The sequence below is a fragment of the Coturnix japonica genome, chromosome 38, assembly GCF_054131305.1.
Source record: "Coturnix japonica strain WE chromosome 38, WE-NBRP24, whole genome shotgun sequence".
In the NCBI taxonomy this organism is placed as follows: domain Eukaryota; kingdom Metazoa; phylum Chordata; class Aves; order Galliformes; family Phasianidae; genus Coturnix; species Coturnix japonica.
Window position 1 is genome coordinate 5,027,123 of NC_140700.1, and position 25,595 is coordinate 5,052,717.

At 50.0% G+C, this 25,595-nt stretch overlaps 1 protein-coding gene across 13 annotated transcripts in view; it reads right to left on the minus strand.

The window, feature by feature from the left end:
* Positions 1-25,595, minus strand: part of ANKS1A (ankyrin repeat and sterile alpha motif domain containing 1A) — a 63,884-nt gene that overhangs the window by 17,875 nt on the left and 20,414 nt on the right. For 12 of the 13 annotated variants that reach the window (XM_085527224.1, XM_015885148.3, XM_085527225.1 and 9 more), the window contains 8 exons: positions 25,313-25,388; positions 24,937-25,038; positions 23,570-23,665; positions 23,263-23,459; positions 22,247-22,336; positions 18,862-18,979; positions 12,474-13,051; positions 3,640-3,706 (listed from right to left, as the gene is read on the minus strand). In XM_085527224.1, the coding sequence (XP_085383350.1) occupies positions 3,640-3,706; positions 12,474-13,051; positions 18,862-18,979; positions 22,247-22,336; positions 23,263-23,459; positions 23,570-23,665; positions 24,937-25,038; positions 25,313-25,388 (1,324 nt within the window). Of the gene's footprint in view, positions 1-3,639; positions 3,707-12,473; positions 13,052-16,614; positions 16,836-18,861; positions 18,980-22,246; positions 22,337-23,262; positions 23,460-23,569; positions 23,666-24,936; positions 25,039-25,312; positions 25,389-25,595 lie in introns of those variants that run through there. The other variant, XM_032449242.2, reaches the window with a different exon arrangement.

Consider the following 25,595-nt stretch of genomic DNA (forward strand, 5'->3'; position numbering starts at 1 on the left):
TAAGGATCTCTTAAGAGATGCTGTTCTTCGATCCTTTATCATCACAGAAGCACTTACCAACACACATCTGATGGACCTCCTTCCTCCCCACCTACACCACCCCACCATCAGGACTCTGCAGAGAAATACACCTGAAAGGCTTCCTTATGTGCAGGACATCAGGGGCTGAATCTGTTGGCCCAGGGCATTGGGTTTACACACTAAGGGTTTGGGAATGGAGTGGTGGTTCTGTTATGCTGTTACAGAAGAGGAACCGGAGGTGCACAAGTTTGCCTATATTTGCAAGGGGCACAGCAGGGGCCAGGCCGTGTCCCAGCATGACTCCAAGGTCCCCTGCTTCTCCTAAATCCAAGGCAGCTGTATGTGATAACCACTTGTATGCACAGACCCAAAGCACACTGAGCTCTGCAGCAGCTGCCAAACAAGGCACTGAGCCTCTGCAGGCAAATCAGTGATCCCAGGCACAAAATGAGAGTCAGGAGCCCCAATGTCCTCAAAACCCATCCAATTTTGGAGATGAGAGTGTGGCTGGGAAGCTCCCTGCAAGGCGATCTGATCCATTAGAACAGCCCTAGCAAACTCCTGAGCAGCAAAAGTGAAACAATGCCAGAAAACAGAAGGGCCGGGCTGTGTGCAGCCCAGGATGCTCTCCGACCTCACAGCAAGGGGCTGGCACAGCATCTCTGCATTCACTGCAATGGAAAGGAAAGCACGGCTGCAGATCTGCATGCAAGGCAGCCCGCCCTGAGCACGAGGCAGCTCAGCCCCTGGGGATACGCAGCACAAGGAGCAGCAGCTCGTGGCTCTGCCTGCTGCTGAGCCGGGTGTCCATTTTGCTGCCAACCCTGCACAGCAGCAGCTTTTGCTGAGGTGCAAAGCTCCTCCTCTCCCCTCCATGTTAAACCTCTTCACTAATGATATCGATCAATCAGATGCGCTGTGACAGCTACAGCCCACAGTGGGGAGGGAAGGGGGCTTGGCAGCACGCTGGGTGCTGAGCGGCTGCTGTGGGATTGGACCAAACCCCACACACTGCATTGCATCCCTGCAAAGCCCTTTGGCCTTGAGAAACACAAAGCCCTAATCAGTATTTAGGGTAGGCACGGGTTAACCCCCTGCTGCGGGCGCATGGGGGTCCCTCCTCACCAAAGCAAAAGCCCAAGTGACAAATGGATGGAGATAAGCTTTAGTCCAGCAGGCGTGAGCTGCATGTGCAGATGTGTATTAGCATCTCATCAGGGGAGACGCTGCCCACTCGGAGCAGTTTGGAGGTGAGAGATGCAGGAGGACAGAGTCCCTCGTTGCACAGCTCTCCTGTGTCCTCCATCACACTGCAGGAAGACAAACAAGCCGAGTTCTGCTTTTGTCTTTGCTCCCGACTAAAGGCAGAGAGAGGAATTCATTCATCAAGCACAAGGGAAGCACCTCTGCTGCAGGCAGCCCTGCTTAGTGCATGGCAGCACCTCCAGCTGTGCTTGGAAAAGCCTGGCAATGCCTACACCTGTGAGTATGGCAGATTGACCCCACAGACAGACCCAGGAGCACCTGAGGAGGCTGTGGCCCCAGGCAGGTCAGCTCCTGGCTCCTCACATGATGCCACGTGGTTGGTGTCCCATAGGAACACTCACCACTGGAAAGCATTTCCTATGTCAACATCTTCAAGGCTTGGGCCATCTGAAACCCTTGAGCAGTACATGATATTCAGTCCCCCTCGGTCCCCAGACAGCAAAGTTCACCAGCATCCATTTAATCAAGCTCTGCTCGCTGTGTCTCACTACAAACAGCCCCGTTTCAAAGGCTCCATTAAAGCCAAGCAATTATCTCCTCCTTTGAAGCCCAGCACTCCCTCCATAGCTGAGGACCCGCAGCTCCTCCCATCACCCAGCTGCTGAGTGAAGCTGCATCTTGGGGAGAGAAGAATCAAAGCATTGCCAAGGTTGGGTGAAACGAGGTGGCAGCTCTGCAGGTTCCTTGTTGGCACACGGAGCCAGGACACACCATCAGGTCACTGCAGGAGGAAGACTTGTTCAATCAACTTGGACCTGGCAGCTGCTCTGCATCCTTAACCTGGGGCGAGCAGCTCTATTCCCACACCCCAACCTCCTCTACCTGCAACAGCCATGAACATGAAGGTGTTTTAACCCAGGATCCTCTCCCGCTGCTGCACTGCAGAGATAAGAGCTGTAACAGTTGCTGGAGGACACTGCTCTGTCTGAGGAAAATCAATGCACTCAATGACACCAGGATCCCTCCCTCACCTTGGCTCAAGGAAATTTCTAACAGCAAAGACAAAAGGCACAGCCCCATCATCTCATGCACCATTAATACAACCAATACAGCTGTGTCCTTCAAGGTCATGAAAGCACAGAGGTAAGGGATGCACCAAGAAACAATGGAAACACAGGTGGAAAGTTGGCAAAGAGGCCTTAAAACTTCCAGTACATTGTAATGGGGGAGAAACCAACCCCAAAGCCCGTTCTCCCTAATCACAGGGCTGGTTTTGCTTGCTCTGTGCTGACTTTTAAGACAACCAGGAGACAGCAATCAGGATATTTTTCATCTCCTAATCCAACACAAAGCTGTGCCGTGCACTGTACAGATGACAGACCTCCTGACAGCTAATTTTAGTCGCTCCCTGGAGCAGCTCACTCAGGCTGGAGCACCCAGAGCTGCATGTGGCTGAGCGCCACGTCAGGCTGTGACTGAGCTGGGATGTGGATGGAAAAGCCACCTATTGTGCCTTGCTGTGAGTCACGTCTGGGTGGCACCTGGGTACAGGCAGTATTGGAAGATTAAACACTCCTTCCCTTCTTGTTTGGCCTGAGCACTGAGGAAGAAAGGGAAACAGACCCCTCCATTGGGTTTGGGACTTGAAAACTTAATCCACGCAACAGATTTGGGACTCTTAAATACACAAAACCCTGCTGCAGATACCAGAAACTGCTGACTGCAGTCACACTGACACAGCTCAAAGCACAGAAAGCCATCCAAGGAACAAAAGCATTTTGTGAGCCCTAAGGAACACAACAGGCGGGTGTGGAGGGCTGTCAGGAGTTCTGCTCACATCTGAAGGGACGCATCCATGCTTATGTAACAAAAATGAGCATCTTGCTGCTGCATTATGCATGTGGAACAAAGGCGAGCTTGTCGTGGGGATGGTGAGAGCAGCCAACAGGCAAACATACAACAGCTCCATTACAGAGCAACTGCTTAAAGAAAGTTCTGCTGTTGTCCACCAGAGAAGAGCAGAAACTTGAGACAAATGTATTTGGAGAGGCAGGAGAGAGCTGGAAGCAATCGGTCCAACTTAGCAGCTCTGCTGAGAACAACAGTAACTGGAGGAGCTTCGCTATCAGTAGAGCTGTCTCTCCCCTGGGTACTGTCTGGAGCCCTTACACCACCTCTCAGCTGCAAACTGAATCCTTTTGTACGTGCAGAAGATCCAATCTCCCTACTACACATCAAGTGAACACCAGTGGGGATGTGACCAGGCTGTAGGATTATGGGGGAGATGTGCTCAGCTGTGCTGGAGCCGTCCCCGTGGGAGCCAAGGTTGCATCACAGCAACCAGCACATGGCTGTGCTCCGGGCAAGAACACAGACACACAAAGACACACATACATGAGCTGGGTACACTACCTGAGATCCTCTGCTGCTCCTGGGAGAAGTCGATGCCTTCGCCGATGGAGCTCATGATTTTCTCAATCTGTTAATAAAACAAGAAGCACACACTGCGTTACTGATGGAGCCTCGGGGACGTGGGAAGGCAGCCCCAGGGATCCAGGGAAGGTCATTAAGGTACCTATGAGCACAGCGCCTGGCCTGGACAGCCCTTCTCACAGGTGGGTGACTCAGAAGGGATGCAGAGAAGCTGTGATGCTACACAGCCTTCCCTCCTGCACCTTGCCCATGCCTGAAAACCACCAGCTGCAAGAAAACCATCCCTCTGGAGCATAAACCTCAGGAGAAGAACGGGATCCCCAAAGCCCTGAGCTCTCCCTGCAGGAGCACACTGCCTCTCCCTTGCCTACAAGAGCTTGAAAAGAGATCAAGCTTGTAAAAGTGACATGGGGGCAAATGCATCAGCTGCCCAGGAGAGGGAGCAAGAGACAATCCCAGCCACCTCCGTGCAAAACAAGGGATGGAGACAAAGCACACGCAATTAAAACATGGCACAAACCACTACCTGCAATGGTACCTTTAGAACTGGACCAAAACCAAAGCTGACAGCAGGGAACCAGCAGTGACAACCACCAGGTTAACGGTGCTGAGATGGAAGATGTGATAACTCACAGCTCAGTACGGCAGCTCTGAATTTCTAGTAGCTGAAAGCATGAACCAATTAAAGTCCACTATTTTCCATTGAGCAATGGGACCCCAGAGAGGCTCCGGGCTGCTCACTTACCTCCATCTCCAATCTATAACCAGGCAGAAAATAAAAACACAAAGAGCCCCCAGAGGGAGATTCCCAAACAGAAACCTCCCAGCACAGCTCTCCTGCAGGACTGGCTGCTGAACACAAAGCTGATGCACAGCCTGTCATAGAGGGCAACAAAATGAACCTCAGCTCCTTTACAACTTTTTCTTTCTGGTCTGAGGAGAGGTTTGGGGATGGAGGCTGAAGTAAGAAGGAATGAAGTCACGCAAGCAGCAAAAACACCCCAATTCCAAGCAAACAAAGGCAGCACTTAAGTGACAAGTGAACATGACACGTGTGCAGGGTGGCTGGGTTTGCAGTGCTCACATTGCCAGCCCTTTTTCAGATCCAAATGCCACGGCCGGTCACCGTCCCATCACATCTGCCTATTTATGGTCAGCTGTGGCTGAATAAAATAAGGAAGTCCCAGAAATGCAGCTTCGAGAACTGCAGGAAAAAATCATCATCTCGTTTCTCAGCTCAATTTAAGGCCCTTCCAGAAATCAGCGACTTTGCAGCAACTCTAAATGTGGGGTCAGCAAATCTGGGACTGGTAAAGAGGAAATAAAGGGTTTTTGCTGAGTTTTCCTTTGGCTCCAACCATGGCTGCTGACTCCTCTCCTCCACTGGAGGCATTTGTGGCATTCACCTCCACTCTGCTCCTGTCCATGAGCTCAGCTCTGAAGAGCTTTTCCAGTTCTTATTAATTGGGATGAAGCTCAAAGGACACATGAGGATGCAGCAGCTATTGCTTGAGCCTGCAGACGACATCAAGCAACTGAAAAGCACTGATTGCTGCCCATTTGTGGAGGAAGGTCACTGAGACAGCCAACCTGAGGGTCTCAATGCACACATTGCAGCCAGAACCACCTGCTTTATCCGCTTTTGCCCCTTCAAAGCCTTGCAATTTCACACATCCCTTATGTACCACCAGCACACAAAGACCATGAAATACTGGAGAAAACTTGCAGGTGTTCCTGCAGCACCGAAACTGAAAACAGCGCACACAAATGCATTTCCAGGCTGCTCTTTCCCAGTGGTTAATTATTTAAATACAAAAATACTGTGTTTAAATATAGTGCTGCAGTTCAGACTTGGTTTCAGCCTGAACACCCAGTTCCGATTTGTTTTGGCTTAACCTGTTTCTTTCCACTGAAGGATCCGTCTCCAAACAGGTTGTTTGTGTTTTTCCTTTCCTCCTTTTGCATCCACTGAAATAAAACCACAACATCCCTTTGTGTCTCAGATCCACACAGCCAGGCGTGTTACTCCTAATCCAGAGGGCGCAGCAGGATCTGCACCATGAAGTTCCTTTGGCCTATGAGCCATAAAGCAAAAACCCTACAAGGAAAGGAAACAAAGCCTTTGGTGGGAAGGCAGGGAGAGAGCCCTTCAGCAAAGCCAAAGACCAAGAGGTGCGATGCTGCAGGCAGGCTGAGCACTGATAGATTTGCTCAATGAAGCCTTGCTGAAGAATAAAAGTATCCCCACAAGGAGCTGGGTGCGGCTCAGCATCACCAGTGGTGAACGCTTCCATGCAGGCAGGCAGACATGAAAACATAGCAACTAAAACTGACTCCAAAATACAGCTCTGAATTCAAACAAACCACCCCGAGCAGCTGAGTCCTCATTAATGGGGGAAAGAGACATTTGTTTGTAGAAGACCCATAGAAGCCAAGTTGGATGCTGGAGCTGCTCCTCCTGCAACCCCAGAGCCCTGCAAAAATGCCCTGACCCCACAGCACTGCAGGCAGAAGGATGCGATGGTCAGGACGTGAGCAGGAGATAAAGTGCTGCCCATAACACGCCCATTGGACAGCACCCTGCAGAGGGTGCCATGCAGCACAGGGGCACAAACGATGCCATGCACCCAGCACTGACGCTATGGGGCTCTGCCCCCTGCCCTGATGGGTGGGAGCGTGGGGTCCATGGTGTGGTCTGTATTTGTCTGTCTTTATTCCCTTCACTGAAGTCTGGAGCCAGCAAATCCACTGAGAGAGGCAGAGGGTGGTGAACAAGTGCCAGGGGGCTTTTGTCACCAAAATAAAGCAGGGCTTCATGCAGTACAAGCAGCCTGCAGCCACTCATTGGCATGCAGGGAAAGGGAGCTTCATTCAGAAAGCACAGCACTGAGCAGTGCTCCCTTAGTGTAGCTCTCACCACAGTTTGGGGCATCCACATGCTACAGGAGCTTCCTGGAAGGGGGGCTGTGTGAAAATAAACCCACACAGAAAAGCCCTTATAATTCAGCATCAATATAAAAGCACAAGTTTCGTGCCTGGTTGCTGCATAAAGCATCAGTGATTCCCAAGGACACAGCAAGGTTGTCCTGGGATGAGAAGTAACATAGATGGGCATGTCAGCATCTGGGAAAGCAGCTTCTGCAGAGAGCTCTGCTCCCCCAGATGGGCTCTGAGCAGAGCATCCCCCCCAACACCCCTCAGGGAATGGGCAAAGCCTGCACTGCTCCACCCCAGTCACCCCTATCACAATCCACACACACCTCAGTGCACAAAGGAGAACACAACAACGTTCTGAGCTTACACCAGGGCGCCAAGCAACCAAACTGCTGTCCTGCAGCATCCCTGGGCACACAGCAAAGGAACACGAATACGGGGCAATAGAGTGATTCAGATCAAAGCCTGTAATGAAACAAAAATGCACAGGAACAAGCAGCTGCTGTCTTCAGTATCACTGCACCATAATGACATCCTGCAGCAGAGGAATAACTAAGAATATATCAGGATTCCCATTATAAATCCTTATTATTAAGGAGTTTGTAACCTATGGTACAAACCTGCCCAGGGCTAAACCTCAGCAGACGAACAGCAGCTCGACGAGCATATTTTACTCCCAAAAGCTCCTCTGGGGTGAGTTTAAGGGGTTATCAGCATTAGAAATGCCTGCAGTTCCAACCAAGTGTCAGGGGTTAAGGCTTCATTATTTCTAAGCTCCTATAATGGAGAGACGGGGCACACTAAGTTTAAAAGGGGAAGAAAACGGAGTGAGATGCCTCTCCAGCTTAAAAAGACCCCTCTGAGCACAAGCACAGCCCCCATTACAAAGCAAGGAGCCTCGTTACAGCCTGACAGAGCTGCTGTAAGAAACAAGAACCCAAAGAAGCAGCACTGGGGTCAGTGGGCAACAGGGGGCACAGGGCAGAGCGCTGCTTCTGCTCAGCACCACCAACTGCTGCAGGGATTTGCTGGTAAACAAGAGCCGTCTATCCGGGGTTGCTGGGAGGAAAAGCAGTTTCATCAGGATTTAGGAATTTCTTTTTTAATTGCTGACTTGTGAAATCATCTCCTGGGAGATGCTGCAAGCAGTCGGGGTGGATGGGGAGCTCAGCCTGCAGTCAATGCTTCCAGCAGCAGCTGTACCCTGAGCAGGACAGGGCAACCCAAGGGCTGAATTCAACCCTTATGAGCACCTGGAAATGAATGTCTGCTCATTGCCACCACCAGCATCAGGCCCAGCACACGGATACAGCATCTCTCAGCTGATACTTTCCCATCTCCCAGGCTTCTGGTACAGCGGTCATTACTCCAGCCCAGCTCCTCCTGCTTCTTGTTTCAAGCTGAGCAGACACGTGGTGGAAAGCCCCCGCCGAGCCTTCCCCAGCAGCAACACCAGATGAATTCTGCTGCATCTGATGTGCTGCTTCCCATTCATCAGCCACATCTCACAGCCTGCAGCTCAGAACACTTCATTCTCTCCTGGTTTACAGCAAACCTGAGTTGTGAAAACAAAACTGTTCATAAAGGTAACGAGGGTGGGAGAGATCCTGCCAGGGAGGGCAAAGGGAAAAGAAACGTCCAGCATTGAGGATGATAAGAATTGCTGACCTTAGTACAGGAAAAGTGAGAGGAAACGTTGGGATCTGGAGACAATAGAATAATCAGCCCGTTAATTAGGACTGCTGAGATCCTGAAGGACACGTTTGTTTAGAACAGCAGAAGTCAGGATGAAAACACGGAGCGTATCACTTCTGTTCCCATAACAGCCGTCACCTGAAACCTCAGTATCTGCTCCACAGCATTGGCCATGCAGGAGCTGCTGCCCAACAGGTGAGCTGAGAGCTTGTCAGAACAAGGAACCCCGAGCTCTTACAGGATGCAATTTCACCAGGCACAAAATAGCAGCTCTCCCTCTGAATGGCAAAGGGGAAGATTTGCATTTCCTTTCAACATCAGAGTACAGCTCTGAATTTCAACTTCGGAGCATATTTTAAGGCAGTGCTGGGTTTGGCATGGAGAGCTTTCCTTAGAGTTTCACATCTCCATGCAAACACTCCTGAGCCTCAACACTAAGAGTGCAATTAAGGCAGTAATTCCACGGGGAGGTGAACGGAGCTCCAGCACTTCAAGCCACTGCAGCACAACCTCTACCATCGTGCTCCCCAGCTCTTCAAAACCCATAACAGAAAGCAATGGGGATGTGCAGCTCATTCCTAAGGAACATACAGCACCAGCTGCAATCGCTTGCAGGAGATGAGGATGGCTGTCCAGTGCCATGATTAGACACAGATAATTCATTAATTCATCAGCTAATTCACTGGGGGGGAGGGAAGGCATCAAAGTGGTGGTCTGTGCATTTCCTTTTTCTAAAAGAAGCTTTAAAAAAGGCATGTTTGATTCAGCTCCCCCAGTTCCTTCTGAAGCAGCATTAATCTCCTCCTGCAGGAGCTGCAGATACAGCAGCCACCTCGCTCTGTGAAGCTGATGCTGGAACCCTCTGAGCCATCCATTGCAAATTCAGCACTGGAGCTGATCTCTGGATGGCAGAGCTGGCAGAGGCCACACGTGGCCATTGAAATCCAGATCTGCAGCTCCCCAGCAGCACATCCTGTGCTCTGCCCCCAGAAAGGCTTCCCAACCCATTGGTCTCATGATACCTTCAGTCCCATCCACCTCCATCCTCACAGCACTGCCTGTGCACCACACACGTCAGCTCAGCTGATGTCCTGGACAAACAGAGCCCAATTTATCTGCTCTGTGTGTTCAGTGGCTGTCACTCATCCTGCAAAAAGCAGCACTATGTGGGACGCATCTCCCAAATACCTGAAATATCGCTGTTAGGAAGCTGACAGCACAGCAGGGGGTGGGGAGCACAGCCCAGCTCCTCTGCAGCCATCGCTGCCCCCTGGGGCTGCTGCAGCAGCTCTAATTGCTCTCACTGTCAGGAGCTGCTTCCCCAAGGAGCAGAGCAGTTTGCTGATGAGCCGTAGCAGCAGCGAGGTTGGGCTCTCTCCTCCAGCACGGCCAAGCTCAGCTGCTCAAGGAATAGGAGGATCCAGAACTGCAGTAGGAGAAAAGGAATCGTTCAACACCTCAACCTAAAGGCCATCAGATCGTATGGGCCCCGAACAAAGCACGGCTGTTGTGCATCCCCCAGACTTCATTAAACAGCCACCTGAGGTTCATACGCTGCCTTTCATCATACGATGCCATTCATCAGGATGCTCAGGGGGGAAAGCAGCTCAGCCCATCTGGGCCTGAGCCCTGCCAGGTGTGCTCACCTGCAGCAGCACCTGCAAACGGGCCTGGATGGATGCACAGAGCAGGCTGGCAGCAGGGCTGAGCTTCTCCTTCAGGAACACAAACAGTTTATTCTCCTATGCAAAATTGATGCTGAGTGATGCCGGCTGTGCGCTCATCTCACGGCTGCTCAATATTCATAAGCCACTTACACCAAACAAATTCATCACTTCAGCCGTCGGATGAAGAGCTCTGCTGTGCACGTGGCTCCTCTCCCTGCCCTCACTTCCCAGGCAGAAGGAGCAAGTTTTGATCCTCACCTCCTTCAGTTCTCCTCTGCTCCCTGGGCAACACGTCACTGCTTGGTTTGCTGATCTCTGCTTGCTTACAGCATCTGGGGGCTGTGATGTGTGCTCCTCTGCTGGGCCAGGCCCTTGGAGCTGCTCAACAGGGAGCGGGGCTGAGTGCTGCCAAGTGAATCACTCCTTCCCCAGCCCACCCTTCTGGCAAAGCTACACCACCTCCCACTTCCAACAAAGGGCATTGGCAGCGCTCAGTTGCAGGGCTGTGACCCTCCTGTCCGAGCAGATCTCACTCACCCACGGCCCAGAGCGATGCCAGCACTGCTTATGTTTAAGTCTCATTGTTGTCATTACGACCAAATCAGCCCAATTCTGCACATACAAATCACTGCAATGAAAACCCCAAACGTTCCCTGCAGGTGCAAAGCCCAGCATTCCTCACCACCAGCCATAGGAGCCTTATGTTATTCTATAGCAAGAAGCAGCCTGGCCATATAAACCTCCAACCAGCAGCAGCTCCCTTTCATGCTATAGGAAAACCTGCTGTGCTGCACAGCGTGCCCCTCCTGCTGACAGCATCTCAGAGTGCAAGAGCTGCACGTGCACCACGAGGCGGAGAGAGACCCTGCATGCTTCTGTACGGAGTCATAGGGAGCAAAGCAGCTGAAAGCAACAGATCTTGCACGGTGTTTTCCAGCGGGAACCACAACATTCTGCACATCTCACAGATGGGGAAACTGAGGCACAGAGGAGGGAGGTTTGTGTGGAAACTGTGATGATAAGGGAGCCCAAAGCAAATGGAGCCGCAGGGTGCTGCTACACAGCAACCCCACGAGGTGTTCAAATGACCCCAGAAAGTGGGAATACACGTAAACCCATCAGGTTCTGATGGTACAAACATCTCCTCATCTGACCCGCTTTGCTGCAGACAGATGGGAATTCTTCACATTCTTTCTAAATTTCCTCACCTAATCACAGCGCGGAGGAAGAGCAGATTTCCCTCCTGGGGCTCGTTGTGCAGCACGGGTTGGAAGCGACGCTTTTTGTTTACAAGCAGGGAAGCAGATTTGAGCTCCGTCCCCCGAGCAGCGGAAGCGCAGACATGCTGAGCTCTGACCTCTGCTACCAGTACGGCTGAGCAGCACTGCAAAGCCAGAGGCTCCTTTCCCTTTCAACATGTGCTGTAAACACTTTGGTGAGACACAAAAAGCGCAGGGAAAGCTCCGTGCTCCTTTTGGATGCCTTCCGTTACAGCTGCACTGCAACTAACCCAGCTCATTAACAGCAAAGCCTCTGCAATCAAAACACCCCCTTCTATGGAGACACATCAGGGAGAAAGTGCAGGGAATGAAGGATCGACTCGTGCCCATCTCCCACCAGAGGTGATTTTATCCCTGGGCTGGGGGCAGGGAGGCAGCTGAAGCACATGAGGGGCAGGCAGGGGGGGCACAGCCATCCCATGGGGCAGCCATTCCCCTCTGCCACGAGCCCGGCACACACAGCCCTGACCCCCAGCACACGCCGGGGCCACGTATTTCCCTTCAGTGTACAAAGAGTGGTTCATATGAGCTTATCTCTTGTGCAGCGCCGCCGCTCCACCAGCACAGAATCATCTCCAAAGAATGTTTCAGTAATGCTGCGGTGCTGGATTTCAGAGGGACACTTAATCTCGCCCGAGTGGTTCACCAGGGCCAACTTTCTGAGCATGAAATATTTAACCATCCACAGGCCTCCCGGACTACAATAAAGTACCTTCTAACAAGCCTCCAAAATAACCATGTGGAGTAGGAGCTATTACATCCATGAAAGTGCTCAATTACTCCCTGCTCTCCAGCTGTGTGAACCCAGGACACAGCTCTCCTCCAGCAGCAGGGACCCACAAAACCTCCCCTCTAAATTCTAGGAGTCTAAAGGGGAAGAAGTGGGAAGAGGGAGTCAGCATGAGCCCACGAGGATCACTGTTATCAATACTCCCTCATTCTGGGAGTGCTAAACTTATCTGGCTTGCCCTGCATTTAAGTAACTTAAAACAACAAAACCTTTGAAAAGCCCCCAACCCCTCTCAGTTCTGCTTCTCCCTGCTCCAATGGAGGTGTTAAATGCCAAGAGAGAGGTCTAACCACTTATAACTCAGCATTTTCCTGTGGATGGGTTTTGAGTTAAATAACACAAACCAGCCCGGACCCCTCTGAGAGCCAACGCAGCAGAGAGGAGCTCACACTGCACAGTTCCACCCCTGGCACTGCAGCTCTCCAGCAAGCTCAGACTCAGACTTACCTCATCCCACTCGGAAGCAAAGGACGGCGACTTCTCCAACCTCTTCTTCCCAGTGCTGCAGTTGGAGAGCGATTCGCTCCGGCTCCCCATGGCATCGTCCTCTGTTGGGGAGCAGGTCAGGAGGTCAGAGTCCGACTTGGACAAGCTGCGGCTGAGCTTGAGCTCAGCTTTGGGTTTGCTCCCCGGGTGGGCTCTGCCCGCAGCACCACCTCTGTCCCCCTCGTCCTCGGCACCGCCGGGGTGCTGCAGCACGTGGGGCGTGCCTACAGGCTCAGGATCCGCCCGGTTGCTGTGCGTGTGTTGGACGGTTGCGTAGATCGCCTTCTGGTTTTGGTCTGGAGAGCCGGTCGGTGCTGATGCAGAGGCAGGTAAACCAGCATCCTCCAGCTGCATAGCAGGTGGGTGACTCGCTGCTTCCACGCCTCCTTTCTCCGCGGAGGGAACGAGCCTGAAAGGGTCCTCGCTTATTTCACAGATGGGGGAAGAACCGTGAAGCAACCCCGAGAACTGCTCCGGAACATGGATGTCCTGGCTGTCTGCACAGTCCTGGCTGCGGCCACCGCTGCTCCTCCTGTGGTCTTCAGGGGGGGATGAAAGCAAAGGAAGGGGAAAAAAAACATTAAAAAGATGGAAGAAGTCGCGAAATTGCAGCTCTCCTCCTGCCCTCCCTCAGCGAGGGAGGGAGAGATAAAGAGAGAACAGTTCCGTATTGTTCCGTGGACTCAACTTGTACCCAAAGTCGTGGCATTTATGAAATTCCAAACACTGGCCTGATTTATGCAATCTGGCAGCTCTCCGTGTTGTTTTATTCCTGTTAACACTAACTATCAGGCCTTGCTATATAAGGTTAAGACAAGTGCTAACTATATCCTGCAGAGAGAGCAAGCGAGGTAGGAGAAGCAGAGACGGAGCTCCTGGAACATCTGATACATTTCCATAAAGGCCAAAGTGTTATTTAGAGCAGCGCTCCCCGCTCTTGGCACCAGCTGCAGGGTGGGAAAAACTTCTGGACTGCGATCAACCTGCAAGTTCCAAGAGCAGCTCCCCAAAAAAAACAATGCCTTCCTCCCTCGTGGTTTCCGAGTTTAACCTCCCCTCCTTACTCAGGGGGAGAGAAATAAACAGTTTATGCAATAAAAAGCCTCGTCAGAAAGGCTCTCTCTGCTGCAAGCGAAGCGCTCAGCACTGAATGCTAATGCACAAAGCTGCGTGCACGAGCGGCTGTCCCAGCAATGCGGAGCTGTTACTTGGTTACTGCTGTGCCACCACCCCCAATATCAGGTAAATCATCAATAATTGACCGGTCCCAATTGCCAAGTGTGCGCAGCAATACACATGCTCACCTCAGCCAGGATATACACAAAAAGCAAAGGACAGAAAAGCAAGGAAATGCAGCTCGCGTGGTCCTGGGATCCCACTGCCTGTCTGTGGTGGTCTGCAGAATTGAATCACTTCTATTTAATGCCATAAACACTTGTTCTCCATCCCAACTAAAGGCACACTGCAGCACAGCAATAAAACAAAGCACCTCAATAACGTGGCTCTGAAATATAAGGAGCGTATCTGGACACGAAGAGGGAACTCCTCTGTTTGCTGGCAAAGGAACATTCATCTCACTGAGCAAGGCAACGTGAACTCATCAATTTTGCTTATCTTTAACAAGAAGCAGCTAAAAGCAACAATAGTGAAATTAAGCTCCTTCCCTCCAGCATTCTTTTTGCACTAAGCTTGACCAGGTCATTTCCAAGCACCAACACATCTGGTTTTGTGGTGCATCCCCACACCAGAAATGAGGCAGGAAGGGCCTGAACCAGCCATTCATCCTCGCACGCCGTGCAGATCCCAGGGTCTCACGCACCCTGTGAGCACCAGCCAGTCCCTCCCAGGCATCTGTTTACTGCACAGCAATGCAGAAAGCAGCTCGTTGGGTTGGCAGCTGAGTCAGGAACAGCAAAAGCCGGAGTGGAGGTTAACAGGCAGGGCAACATGCTGGCAGACCTCAATGCTCGCCAGCATCAAGCAATGCTGGGGCTTATTTTGTTCCGGATCCTATGAGTTTGGGATTCCAGGACAGTGAAGTAGTTGTTGATCACTTGCATGGGTACATATCCCACATGTTCTGTGGCTGAAGCCACTGAGAGCAGGTGGCACTGCAAAGCCTCACCCGCACTGTGCCCAGTGTTGGCCGGGAGCACCTGAAGAACTGAAGGTCAGGCTGTGTTTGCTTGGTGTGCACAGATCTGAGCTTGTAATGCTGGAGAGAAAGCTCAGAAGAGATGGGACATGCTGTGTACATAGGCAGAGGCTGGTGTAAGAAATATACACATCCTGAATGAGGGACTGGACACCCTGAAAGGGAATTTCCCAATTCAACAGCCATCCGTCCTCTCCTCCCTCCCCTGGAGATCACCTCTCCCGTGTCCCAGTTTAACCTCCCCTGCCATTCCTGCTGAATGCAGACAGGCAGCTCGGAGAAGTTTGTGCCACGTGCCGGGTGCTGCCAGAACAAAGTGCTCCAGAGCTCACAAAGGGGCTCCTGTTGCACAGAAATCACAGCCGCCCATTCATCCTGGAGATGATGGAGACACACTCTGAAATACAAGAGAGCTGCCAGGGAAGGAAGGGATGGAGCAAAGGAAACTGAACTTGCACAGAAGATGAAGAATGTATTGAAAGAGTCATCTCAGAGCTTGTAAGACAGGCTGCCCCAAAAGCTGCAGGCAGAAGAACACATGCAGGATGGAAGGAGTGAGCTCGCTCCTTTTTACCATTGAGGTGCGCTGAGGGTTCTCCCTGTGTTTCACTTTTTGGGGTTTCGACTCAAGGTGCCCCATGGTGAGAGGAGAGGCCAGAGCCAGGGCAGGGCAGCAACCACTGGCCTTTTCAGGATGGGATTTAGATACTCATTTATCAACCTTTGAAAGCATCCCCATCCAATCGCACTCATCAAGGGAGTTGTCCTTAAATAGGGATTTCTGCTCAAGTCCCTTGGCTGGTTTCACACCCAAGCACAGCTGACCGAGTTCTTCAGCCAACTCCTGCCACAGGATTCACCCACAGGGGGTTTGCTTCAAATGCAAGCAGGCACTGGAGTGCATTTCCAGGCACAGACTGTCTGCTTCCCAGGAAGGATTCAATTACATGCTCCCCTGCCAGCAGCTTGATGATCCCAGATATGAAGCACTTCCCCAAACTCCTAACACCGAGCTGCAGCCACATTGCCTCCAGCAAGTTTGGTTCCCTACATATCACAAGGAGGGTTCGTTTCACACCCCTGGATTAGGAGAATCAAGCTGTTATTGCAGCCGCTCTCTGCTCAAGCTTCTCAACCTTAGAATTTAGCAAGGACATATTCCAGTCTCTAATCTTCACCTACAAAAGGCTCCTGTGCTATATCATGTAATTTGTCAGGTGGTGAGAATGCAAATCCAGCTCCTGTGGCATAAAAGGCTGCAACAGAGAGGGAAGCTGGCCTTTAAAGTACTACTTTAGAGGTGCAAAAATAACCTTCAAGTGCAGTAAAATAGAAACACAAAGGTTCATTTCCATAGCGAGGTACTGCATGTGGAATTCAGAAATACATCTTCATCACCTCAGTCGTTTGAGACAAAATTTACCCTCCAAAAGCCAGTAAACTTGTGGTTACTTGTACTCCCTCCCCCACTGCCCTTCAGGAAAGCAAAGGGAACACTGTCCTGACATTACCCTGCACGGAAGCTTCTCAGTACATTGTGACAGCAGAAATGCAGGCTTGAAGGATTGAAGACATGGAGAAAGGGTCTGTCCTCTAGCAATGACAGAACCAAAGCAGAGCAGTCAGGCTTTGGTCCTATGTTACCATTCACCTTGCAGCAAGCCAAGAAGCTTCCATTCCTTCCACCCTGGTTTGTAACAGCCCTGTGTGCCCATACACGATGCCCACCCCACCGTTTCTGCACCCCCTCTGTGACTGGGTCAGTTCAGATCCATGGATTACAGAACAGACACTCCTGGCTGAACCAGCAGAACCACTGAGAGAAACTCCAGCAGGAGGAAGGCTGAGCTGAGGACCTCAAGCCAGGCTTGCTATGGCAGCACGCCAGCAGAACCTCAACAAGCACCAACTGCTGATAATCACCAGGAAGACCCGAGTCAGTCCTACCTGAGGCTGCTGACAGCACTGGCGGATGGCCCTCCTCAGAAGCAACACAGACATCCACACTCAGAGGTGTTTTCTGCATTCATCCTCCATCAGTCTCTCCCTAAACACAGTAGGAGTTGTACAGTCTCCTCCCAGTCAGTGCACGCACAGTTCACCACTCTTGGCTTATTTTCAAGTCCTGTTACAAGGTCTGACAGCCCCGACTTCATGCGTGAGACTGCACGTAGTTTCCTTACCAAAGGAGATGGGAAAGCACTTGGCTCAAACCACTTCTGATACTCTGCCCAAAACATGAAGCCAACTTTTCCTAATGCTCCAGCATGTGACAGCAAACTGCTGCAACACACACAAAAGGCAACCAGAGCAGGGCAGATAATGCCACATTCATCTGGTCACTGGACACAAGGCAACTTGCAGCAAGGGGAACAAAGGCAGCTATCATATATGAAAGACACCATTAAAAACAGCGTGCTTGCAGTTCTGCCTGGCAGCTGCCCTGAAGAGCCCTTCTAACAGCACATCAGAGTCCTTCTCTTCCGACCAGCGGCTCCTCCAGAAGTCACCAAGCAGCATCTAGAAGCACAGCCTCTCAGATCGAGGGCCAAGGAGCAATTCCAAGCCATGCCTCAATCTGCTCTTTGTCCCGGAGCTGAGCTGCTGCCTTTGATGCTCTAGGACCCCTCTGATCCAGAGGTGGAAAAATCCTCCAGCACCTCAATTTGGTCCTTAGTCCCTTGCTCAGCCCTTGTTTAACTTCTGCCAAAACGACTCCATTGCTTTCCAAACGTCCTCTCTCCCCACATCAGCACATACTCACATTTCAGACTCAGCTACATCTGCTTCCCCATGTCCTCCCAGCATCCGACCCCAGCTACTCCGAGAGCTGAACATTTGCTTTTGTGTAAGGCTGCAGATTTCAAAGCTGATCCAGAGCAGCGAGGAAACATCCTGTACAGAAAGAAACTACCTGTGGCTGCTGAGAGGGGACACGGGGAGGAACGATAGAGAAGAGGGGGGAAAAAACACCAAAAAAGGAGTTCTTTGGATTCCCCCTCACCACAACATTGGGAAGGGCTTTAGGCTCCTTACAAACACAGTCACAATGAATCTGTGCTCACATTAAGCTGCATTTAATAGCCACAGAACAGAGAAGAGGCAGCTCACGTGTGAATAATCAGCAGTAGCTGCACACTGGAAAGATCTCCTGAAAGATTCTGGTTCAATGGCCGATGCCCAAGCACTGTTTTACCTCACTGAGACCACAGAGAGCCAACCTGAAAAGCATCCGAACTTTGCCTCGGGCAGCAAGTGGCTTTGGCAGATACTGGTGGGAAAACAATGACCTCTTGTGCCACCCCATACAAGCCAAGAGTGCAGCAGGACTCAAGGAACAAACACTATTGGGCTGCAAGGGGAAACAGAACTAAGAAAGCTGCAGCTCTTACAGGGAGGTGAGAGAGGCATCGCACCGAGTCTGCATGATCCTCCAAATGAGATGGGTTCCGGGTTTAGAGTCCAAACTAAATCCTTCCAAATTCCTGCTCAGAAGTTTGGAATAAAGCAAGGGAATATTTCTGCTTCAAACATATCTGTTGTTGTTGTTGTCTGGAGCCAAAAAGCCCAGCGACAGGCAAGCACGGGAGACAAGGTGTTCTCAGATCCTCTGCAAAGCACCGAAGTCCCTCTGGGACAAGAGAGCCAAGTTCAGTACCCAACCTGGTCACACAGGGGATCTGCAGCCACATCCAGAGAAGAGCTTGCTCTGTACGTGTTTAGTTCCATCCTTTGTTAGCTTACATCTCCATTTAGCTTTAGAACACAACAGAGTGTTGTTTTTATTGCCAGGACAGGCAGGCTGATCATCTGCTGATACAAATATGCAACACCAGCAGGTCTCCAGGCTCAGCTGGATGGAGAGCACAGTTCATTCAGTGCTTGTATTGCTTCATCTCATAACAACACTGCACAGCCTTCCAACTCTGCCCTGACAGTGCACAGCATTCATTTACGTTCTGAGTTACCACCGTAAGTCCCTGTGAACCCTCAGCTGTCAGCACAACGGATTTGCTCTTCCTCTGTGTACATTTTGTACAGGAATGTTTAGATCTCTCCATTACAAAAGGGAAGATCACCAGGAAACAAAACAATTGCGAAGCAGAATCCAGACACTCCACCCCAGTGCTTTTAATTGTTCCGAGTACTCTGCCCTCTGTACTTTTGCTCAATGCATTTTGGACGGTCACTTACCTTTTGTTTTTCTATCCACTGCCACTGGCTTTTTAGTTTCTGCTGTAAGCAGCAGCTCATAAGGGTGCTCCTCTTCCTCAGCTCCGCTTCCTCTGCTCTTCCCTCGTGCAACAGCGGCCTAATGAAAAACAGCATAAGCAAAGCAGCGCTATTTATTCCTGCAAGGCCTCTTCGTTCCATGGTTTAAGCGAGGAATTGGCAGAGCCAACACCTTTGCAGTGGGCTGTTATCCAAAACATACCCTTTATCTCAAAAAACAAAAATAAAAAAGAATCCCCAAAGCCTTTTATTTTCTAGTATTTAAGGCTGCTGACAGATTTCTAGCACTGACCAACTGATTTACTGTGCAAGGTCTGCAGACAGCCTGGGGAGTGAGAAAAGAGCTGAGCACATTATTCCTGTTCAGCCCAACTCAGACTTGCTGTTGCTATTGGAATTTGCATCGTCATTGACTATTTCACTACTGGCCCTATTAGGACATGGCTAGAGGGGAACAAAAATCCACACCACAACATAAAAGTAATCCCTGCCACCTTGTAGGAAATCAGATCTAACATGCCTAACCCCAGGATGTACCACGTAGTCAGGGCTAAAAGGGCCTCAGGCAACACAGCATAAACTGAGTTGAACCTGAGGATGTACAGCAGTGATTGTGCTCATTTAAATCCCCCAAAGCCGCTGCTGAGAGCTTGTTTGTGACACTGGCATCTTTCTTGAAGGGCAAATTGGTACCTACCTGGCTGTGACCGAGCCAGGACACCTGGAAGCCTTTTAGAGAGGCTTGGAAAGACACAAAGTTCTGCATCCCTGTGTAAGCCCAGCTGGCTTTTAAATCAGCTTCGCAATGGGAGGAAGCAGGTCAGGCCCGAGGAAAGTATTTGTTCTATCTGCTTTGAGATGAGCTGCCAGGCACAGCAACTCCTTCTCAGGTGAAAGAGCTCATAATGAGCAAATTAAGGAAAAAAGACTTGTGACCAGATGGTGGCACAAAAACATCAGACCATAACAGTAGGAATCAGGACTCGACAGAGATCTTGGAAAAATACTGCACAGCAGCAGCCTGTCACAACAGTTGTAGCCTGGACCTCAAGCCAGGCATTAGCGCGCTGTTAAGGCTCCTGCAGACGATGATGGCTGCACTGCCCTCCTTCTACTGCACTGAATGTATTCGCAGAAAGAAGCTTCCCAGCCACACTGCAGTTCCCAGCTTTTGCTTTGTAAATGTCAGTGTGTGCATTCAAAGGCCTGATTACACTTCATTGTCTCCATTTCTCATCTTTCCAAAGCCTCAAACGCAGTCTTAAGTTAAAACTGAATTAAAATTAAATGTGTTGTTTGCTGGAGAACTGTGCTTCCTCTTCAGGTAATGCAACCAGGAGTAAGGAGATCATCATTGTCTGATTCTACTTATTTACACATACTGGTTAGTGTTCGGGAACCATTCACTATCACCAAATATAAAAATAAGCTGTGAGCTGTGAGTGCGCCCTAAAAAGTGCATTTAATCCACAGCAGGGGACTCGGTGAAAGACTTTTTAAAGGGTATTTCATTTCTCTCTCCTCCCCCCAGCACTGCAGAGAGAACTGCTGAACGGTCACGGCTCCTTCTGCCTGCACTTCCTTTCTGGAGATGAGCAGCAAAGAAATGAAACCAAAGTTGAATTTGACAACGCAGAAGCTTTTTTTCAGCCACAAACCCAGAAGGTTTCTGCTGATAGGGACAGAGGGCACTCGGCACCTTCCAGACAATCAGCCCTTCTCCCTGTTTATACTTAACGTTTCTCCACAATGGAAGTTCAGTTTCTTGTTTACGCACATCTGCTTTGACTGATAGCCCTATCCTGGCAATGGAATAAAAGGACGACTTTTAAGAGCAGAGTTTGGCCCAACCCCAGAGCATTGGATGACTAAGTGCCCCAGCCCTAATGTGAGAACACGTTCTGAGCTTGGCTGATCAGGATGCTGCTTTGAGAAGCTTACAGCAATCCCTCAGCATATTCCTGTTGGTGCCTGCCCAACCCAGGGAGAGCACATAAAGAATGCAAAAATAACCTAAGCCAATGAATTGCACCCAAAGTGCCTCCTGGGTACAGCTGGCAGGTCACGGCCATGCAGCTACACGCACTGTGTGCACTTCTTATCAATAAAATAAATCAAGATTTCCCCAGTGAGTCACTTTGCACACAAGGAATTGGCAGCAGGACTTCCTTTAACGGACTGCATTTCCAAAGCCTTTAACAACAGGACAACACAGCAGGTGTTTTGTAATTAAATATGGCAAAGTAACTCAGCCAATGCATGCTTCTCTCACTCACGTTTACTGCCATAAACAAGTCCTGCCTTTCAGTTGTACCGTGACCTGACAGCCAGCTCTCCTCTCTGGTTATCAGACGCTGAAAAACAGCAGCAGCAGAGTCCACAATTTGGCATCCCAGTTCTACTGTTTGTGGACTGGTCCGTGTTCCACTCCATATAAAGTCAGCCCTATTACAGCAAATTGCATTTACTTTTATCCTGTGTAGACTTGACATCCTTCAGAAAACAGATTGCATTTATGCCTCGTGGGGACTTCAGGGCATCAACACATGCAAAGCAAAGATCTGCTGAAGTGGAGTCTGCTCCAACAGCCAAAGGCAGCAGACACTTCATTAGTTTCACATGTATCTCACTGCATTTGGAAAAGGAAATCTTCAAGATTCACTTTTGCATTGAAGATCTTCCTTGGTGTCAACAGAGGTCACCACGACATCTGTGGTTTCACATCCCACCCTGAGGTATAACTGAGTGCTCCCAGAAAGCCCTCGCATCTGAGGTTCATAGACTAGTGAATAAAAAATGAGCCATAGGAAGCCCAGGAGCAGGAACACAGAATAAGAGAACTCTAATCAAAAAGCAGCTCCCACACACTGACTTCTGCAGACAGCTTTAACATATGGGCCAGAAATTTGGCTGAATTCAAGGCCCTGAGCTCTGCTCACGTCAGTGGAACCCATGAGCCCACACATCCCCTGAACAGCTGGAAGCACAGAGGAAGCAGGAACTAACACTTGAGACTGAAGCCCAGAGGATGAAGAAGCATTCAGTGGGATCATTACAAGTGGGCAACAGTCCACGTCCCAACGTGATTCAGAAAAATCTCTTCCTATGGGAGTTCCCAGCCAAGAATAGGAAAACAAGGCTGAAGGTCAAAACAGAGGTGCCCTGGAAGAACCACACAAAGGAAGTTCCCATGGCAAGTGATAGCAGCAGTGCAGGAATATAAAAACCTAAAACACTTCCCAACACAATCTGCAAGGAAAGCAATATTACAATTGCTTCTACCCAAATCCAAATGATTAGAGCTGGTCTTTAAGCCTCATTGCTGCAAAGCTGCAGCCTCACGTACCTCACAGGAAGCACCATGGCCCATCTTCTCCGCGTGCTGCTCCTCCTCTTCATCAGGTGGAGGTTTAGCAGGGGGGGGCGGCCGCTCTCTCTGCAGTTCAAAAGACCATTGTCAATCACCGTGTTAAAGTATGTCCCCTTCTGCTTCCTGACACTACAGCCACGCTGATGGGAGCACAGCGTGCTGAGGACCTCCTCACATTAATCTGGGCTGAGTAGATGAATCCCAAGAGGACAGAGCTCCCAGTGCTGCCTTCCCTCCTCACTAGTAGGACACCAGTCTGGGCAGAGCCCCTGCTGTAGATGCACCAAGAGCAGCACACTGGAGGGACCACAGCTGCTCATGCAAACCTCCAGAGCAGTAACTGCACAACAGCTCAGGCCCACAGGAGCACCAACCATGCTGAGGTGGGAGGTGGTGTTGACACAGGTTTGTTTCATTAGTTAAGCCAATTCATTCACAGCCAGACTGGCATCTCTGTGGCAGAGCACTGCATGGATAAGATCAGTAATGAACTCATAATGATGTGTAGAAAGGGACTACTCATTGTGCTGCTACTCACTCGTGTCTTAATGAAACAGTAACAGGAATAAGTGATTCCAGAGGCATCTCTTTTAATGAAGAACCCTGGAGATCAAGGAGACAGTGCTGCACTGCATTCCTCACATATCGCAAGGTCGCCTGCAGGCAGTTAGAGCTGCACTGTCTTGTCTTGACGCAGAACTAAAGACAACTCCAGGTCAGCTCCTGCCCTGCAACAGCTCCATCTAATGGCTAACTGACACAGAGCAGAGAAACTGCTCATTGCAAAAGGCTCGAGCAAGTTTAGGGACAAACTCCAGAAAGCTCCTAAAGCAACTCCCTCCTTCTCGCTTCTCACTGCAGTTCAGCCTCTCATCTTGTCTGATAGAGCTGCTATCAATACAGGACAGTACGTAGATGGATAAAACCCACTAAGATCTAGTTTAATAACAGCACACTACATCTTGTACTAAGACAAGCACACAGCTACATACAGGCCTGACTCCTGCTGCTTTAAGGCCAGCCGCTTCCACTTCCTTGTTCACAGACTCTCGGTCTGAAGATCTCCCACTGGCAAGGCTGTCCAGGGAGTGACAGGACGTGGCATTGTACAGAGCTTCATATGGGCTCTCATCTTCTGGGTTCACATCAAAGTCTATGATCAGCTCTGTCACTGCTTTCTCCACATCACCTGCAAGAGGAAGAGAGGAAAGAAGGGCATTATTAGTAGTTTCCACCTTCTGAAGGTCAGCATTGGCAGGAAGAGGAGTGGCAGCAGCCCCTGGGGTGTGTGGAACCTACCCTGAGGGATCCAGCACGCAGGGTCGGCGCTTGGAGCAAGTGATGCTTGTACCGTCTTCTCTGCAGCTTTGGCACTTTTCTTCCCAGTTGTGTAATCTGCAGAGAGGTGGGGCGACAACAAGGATCAGTTTATGGCCATCTAGATTTATCTTCACTCCAGCAGATGGGATTTTCTCCCTTGCAGATGGGAAAATGACTGCCAGCATTAAGACTCCCCCCATAAAATAACCAAAGGACATTATTGAAACTTGCAGCTCAGATCCTGAAATAGAAGCATTCAACCTCTGTAATCACATGCACGAGGTTAAGAAGGATCCTTTGAACTTTTACAGACGCTTTAATCAGAAAGCTGCAAAGCTCCTGGAGGGACATAACGTGAGGGAGCAATGACTTGGTGCTCCGGGCACAGGATGTAGCACTAAACAGACACAGTCTGGTCTTCTGGGGTCATTAAGCAGCAGAGAAGCCAGTTCTAGCTGCGGTCCCCAAACCACAGACCAAGTCAGAAATACTGAGCTCACATGAATGAAGTCAGACAGCACCATCTCACACAGCTCACTTACAGGAGCAAACTAACAGCATTGACCTGCAAGAGGTTCAGTTTTAAAGCCCAGCTATGTCTTCAGTTTCAGTACTGAGATGACACCAACCAGCCTCACAGACAAAGCTTAATTAAAAGTCCACAAAGAGCTTTGAACCTGTAGAGCTCTCAAATGCTGGGTAGGAATAACACCAGTTACATACACTTCTGATCTTTCCCCCCACAGCTGACAGGAAATTGAGATAATGTAATTACAAGGTAGGAGCAGAGCTGAGATGCCACGCTTTGTTCCCTAATGTGGGCAGATACAAAGGGCCAATTCTAAACCACAAGGAACCAAGGTTCTCTTCTGGAAATCTCATCTGTAGAAATCCATGCTCAAGCTTCACAATGAAGCGAGGAGCAGCACACAGGATCAGTGGGTGACTATTTGCCTTCAGACACGTAAAGCAGAGTTAATCCAAAACCATATCTAAAGCTATTACTTTGCATTATGCAAGCAGATTTAGACTACCCCTAATTTTAATTTACTTATAAAGTGAGTTAAACAAAGCTCAATTAAGCCCATTTAAATTGTAAAAGTGATGCCTCGCTCCTCCAGCAAAGAAGTTAATCTCCCTTAAATCCACTCCTGGAAGTCCTGCTGCCAACCCTGCTCCAGGGACCATCCACCTGAGCAGCGCAGCATCGTTTCTTCCCACACCCTGAAGATCCTCACTCACTTTGTAGCTACTTTGCCTTTTAACTCATGGTACTCGAGACCCTTGCCTTGCACTTGCACAGGCACAATCTGCACTCTTCCCTCCTGCCCCCACTCGCTGCTTACCTTCAATGAGAGCTGCTATGTGTTGGCTTTTCTGAGATGGAAGCTCCCTCACGATATCCAGAGCTGTCAGGCCTCTGTTATCCTTTATGTTCACATCAATACCTGTAGCAGTAGGTACAGAGAAGGCAAAAGCAGGAACATTTTCAAACAAGCACAGATTTACACCTTTAATCAAGTCACAACTTGCACGTGTTCATCACTGGGTGGAGCTAAAAAAACACTCTGTAGAAGCAAACCTAAAGCCAAACGCCATGGGAGAACCTCTCCTGTAACTCCCCCTAAGGAGCAGCACTTTGGCAACTGATTGGAGAAGCGCTGTCACTAAAGAGGGGTTTCCTCACCACGTTATTGTTTCAGAATGGGATCATTCTCTCACCTGCAGCCAGCAATATTTGTACCACATCTGTCTTGCCAAACAAAGCAGCTTCGTGCAAAGCACTGCCTTTTTCAGTCTGCAAATTAAATGAAAAATAGCATGAAGCTAGATGGGGGGAGTGCTGATGGAGGAACATTTCAGAAGGTTACAGAAGCAATAAATACACTGCATCGTATACAAAGAGGACAAAGTAGTAACATTATTACAATGCTGAGAATTCGGAGTGGAAAACAGAGGCTGCCTCTTTGCAAAGAGATGCAGGCTCAGAGACCAAGAAAAAGCT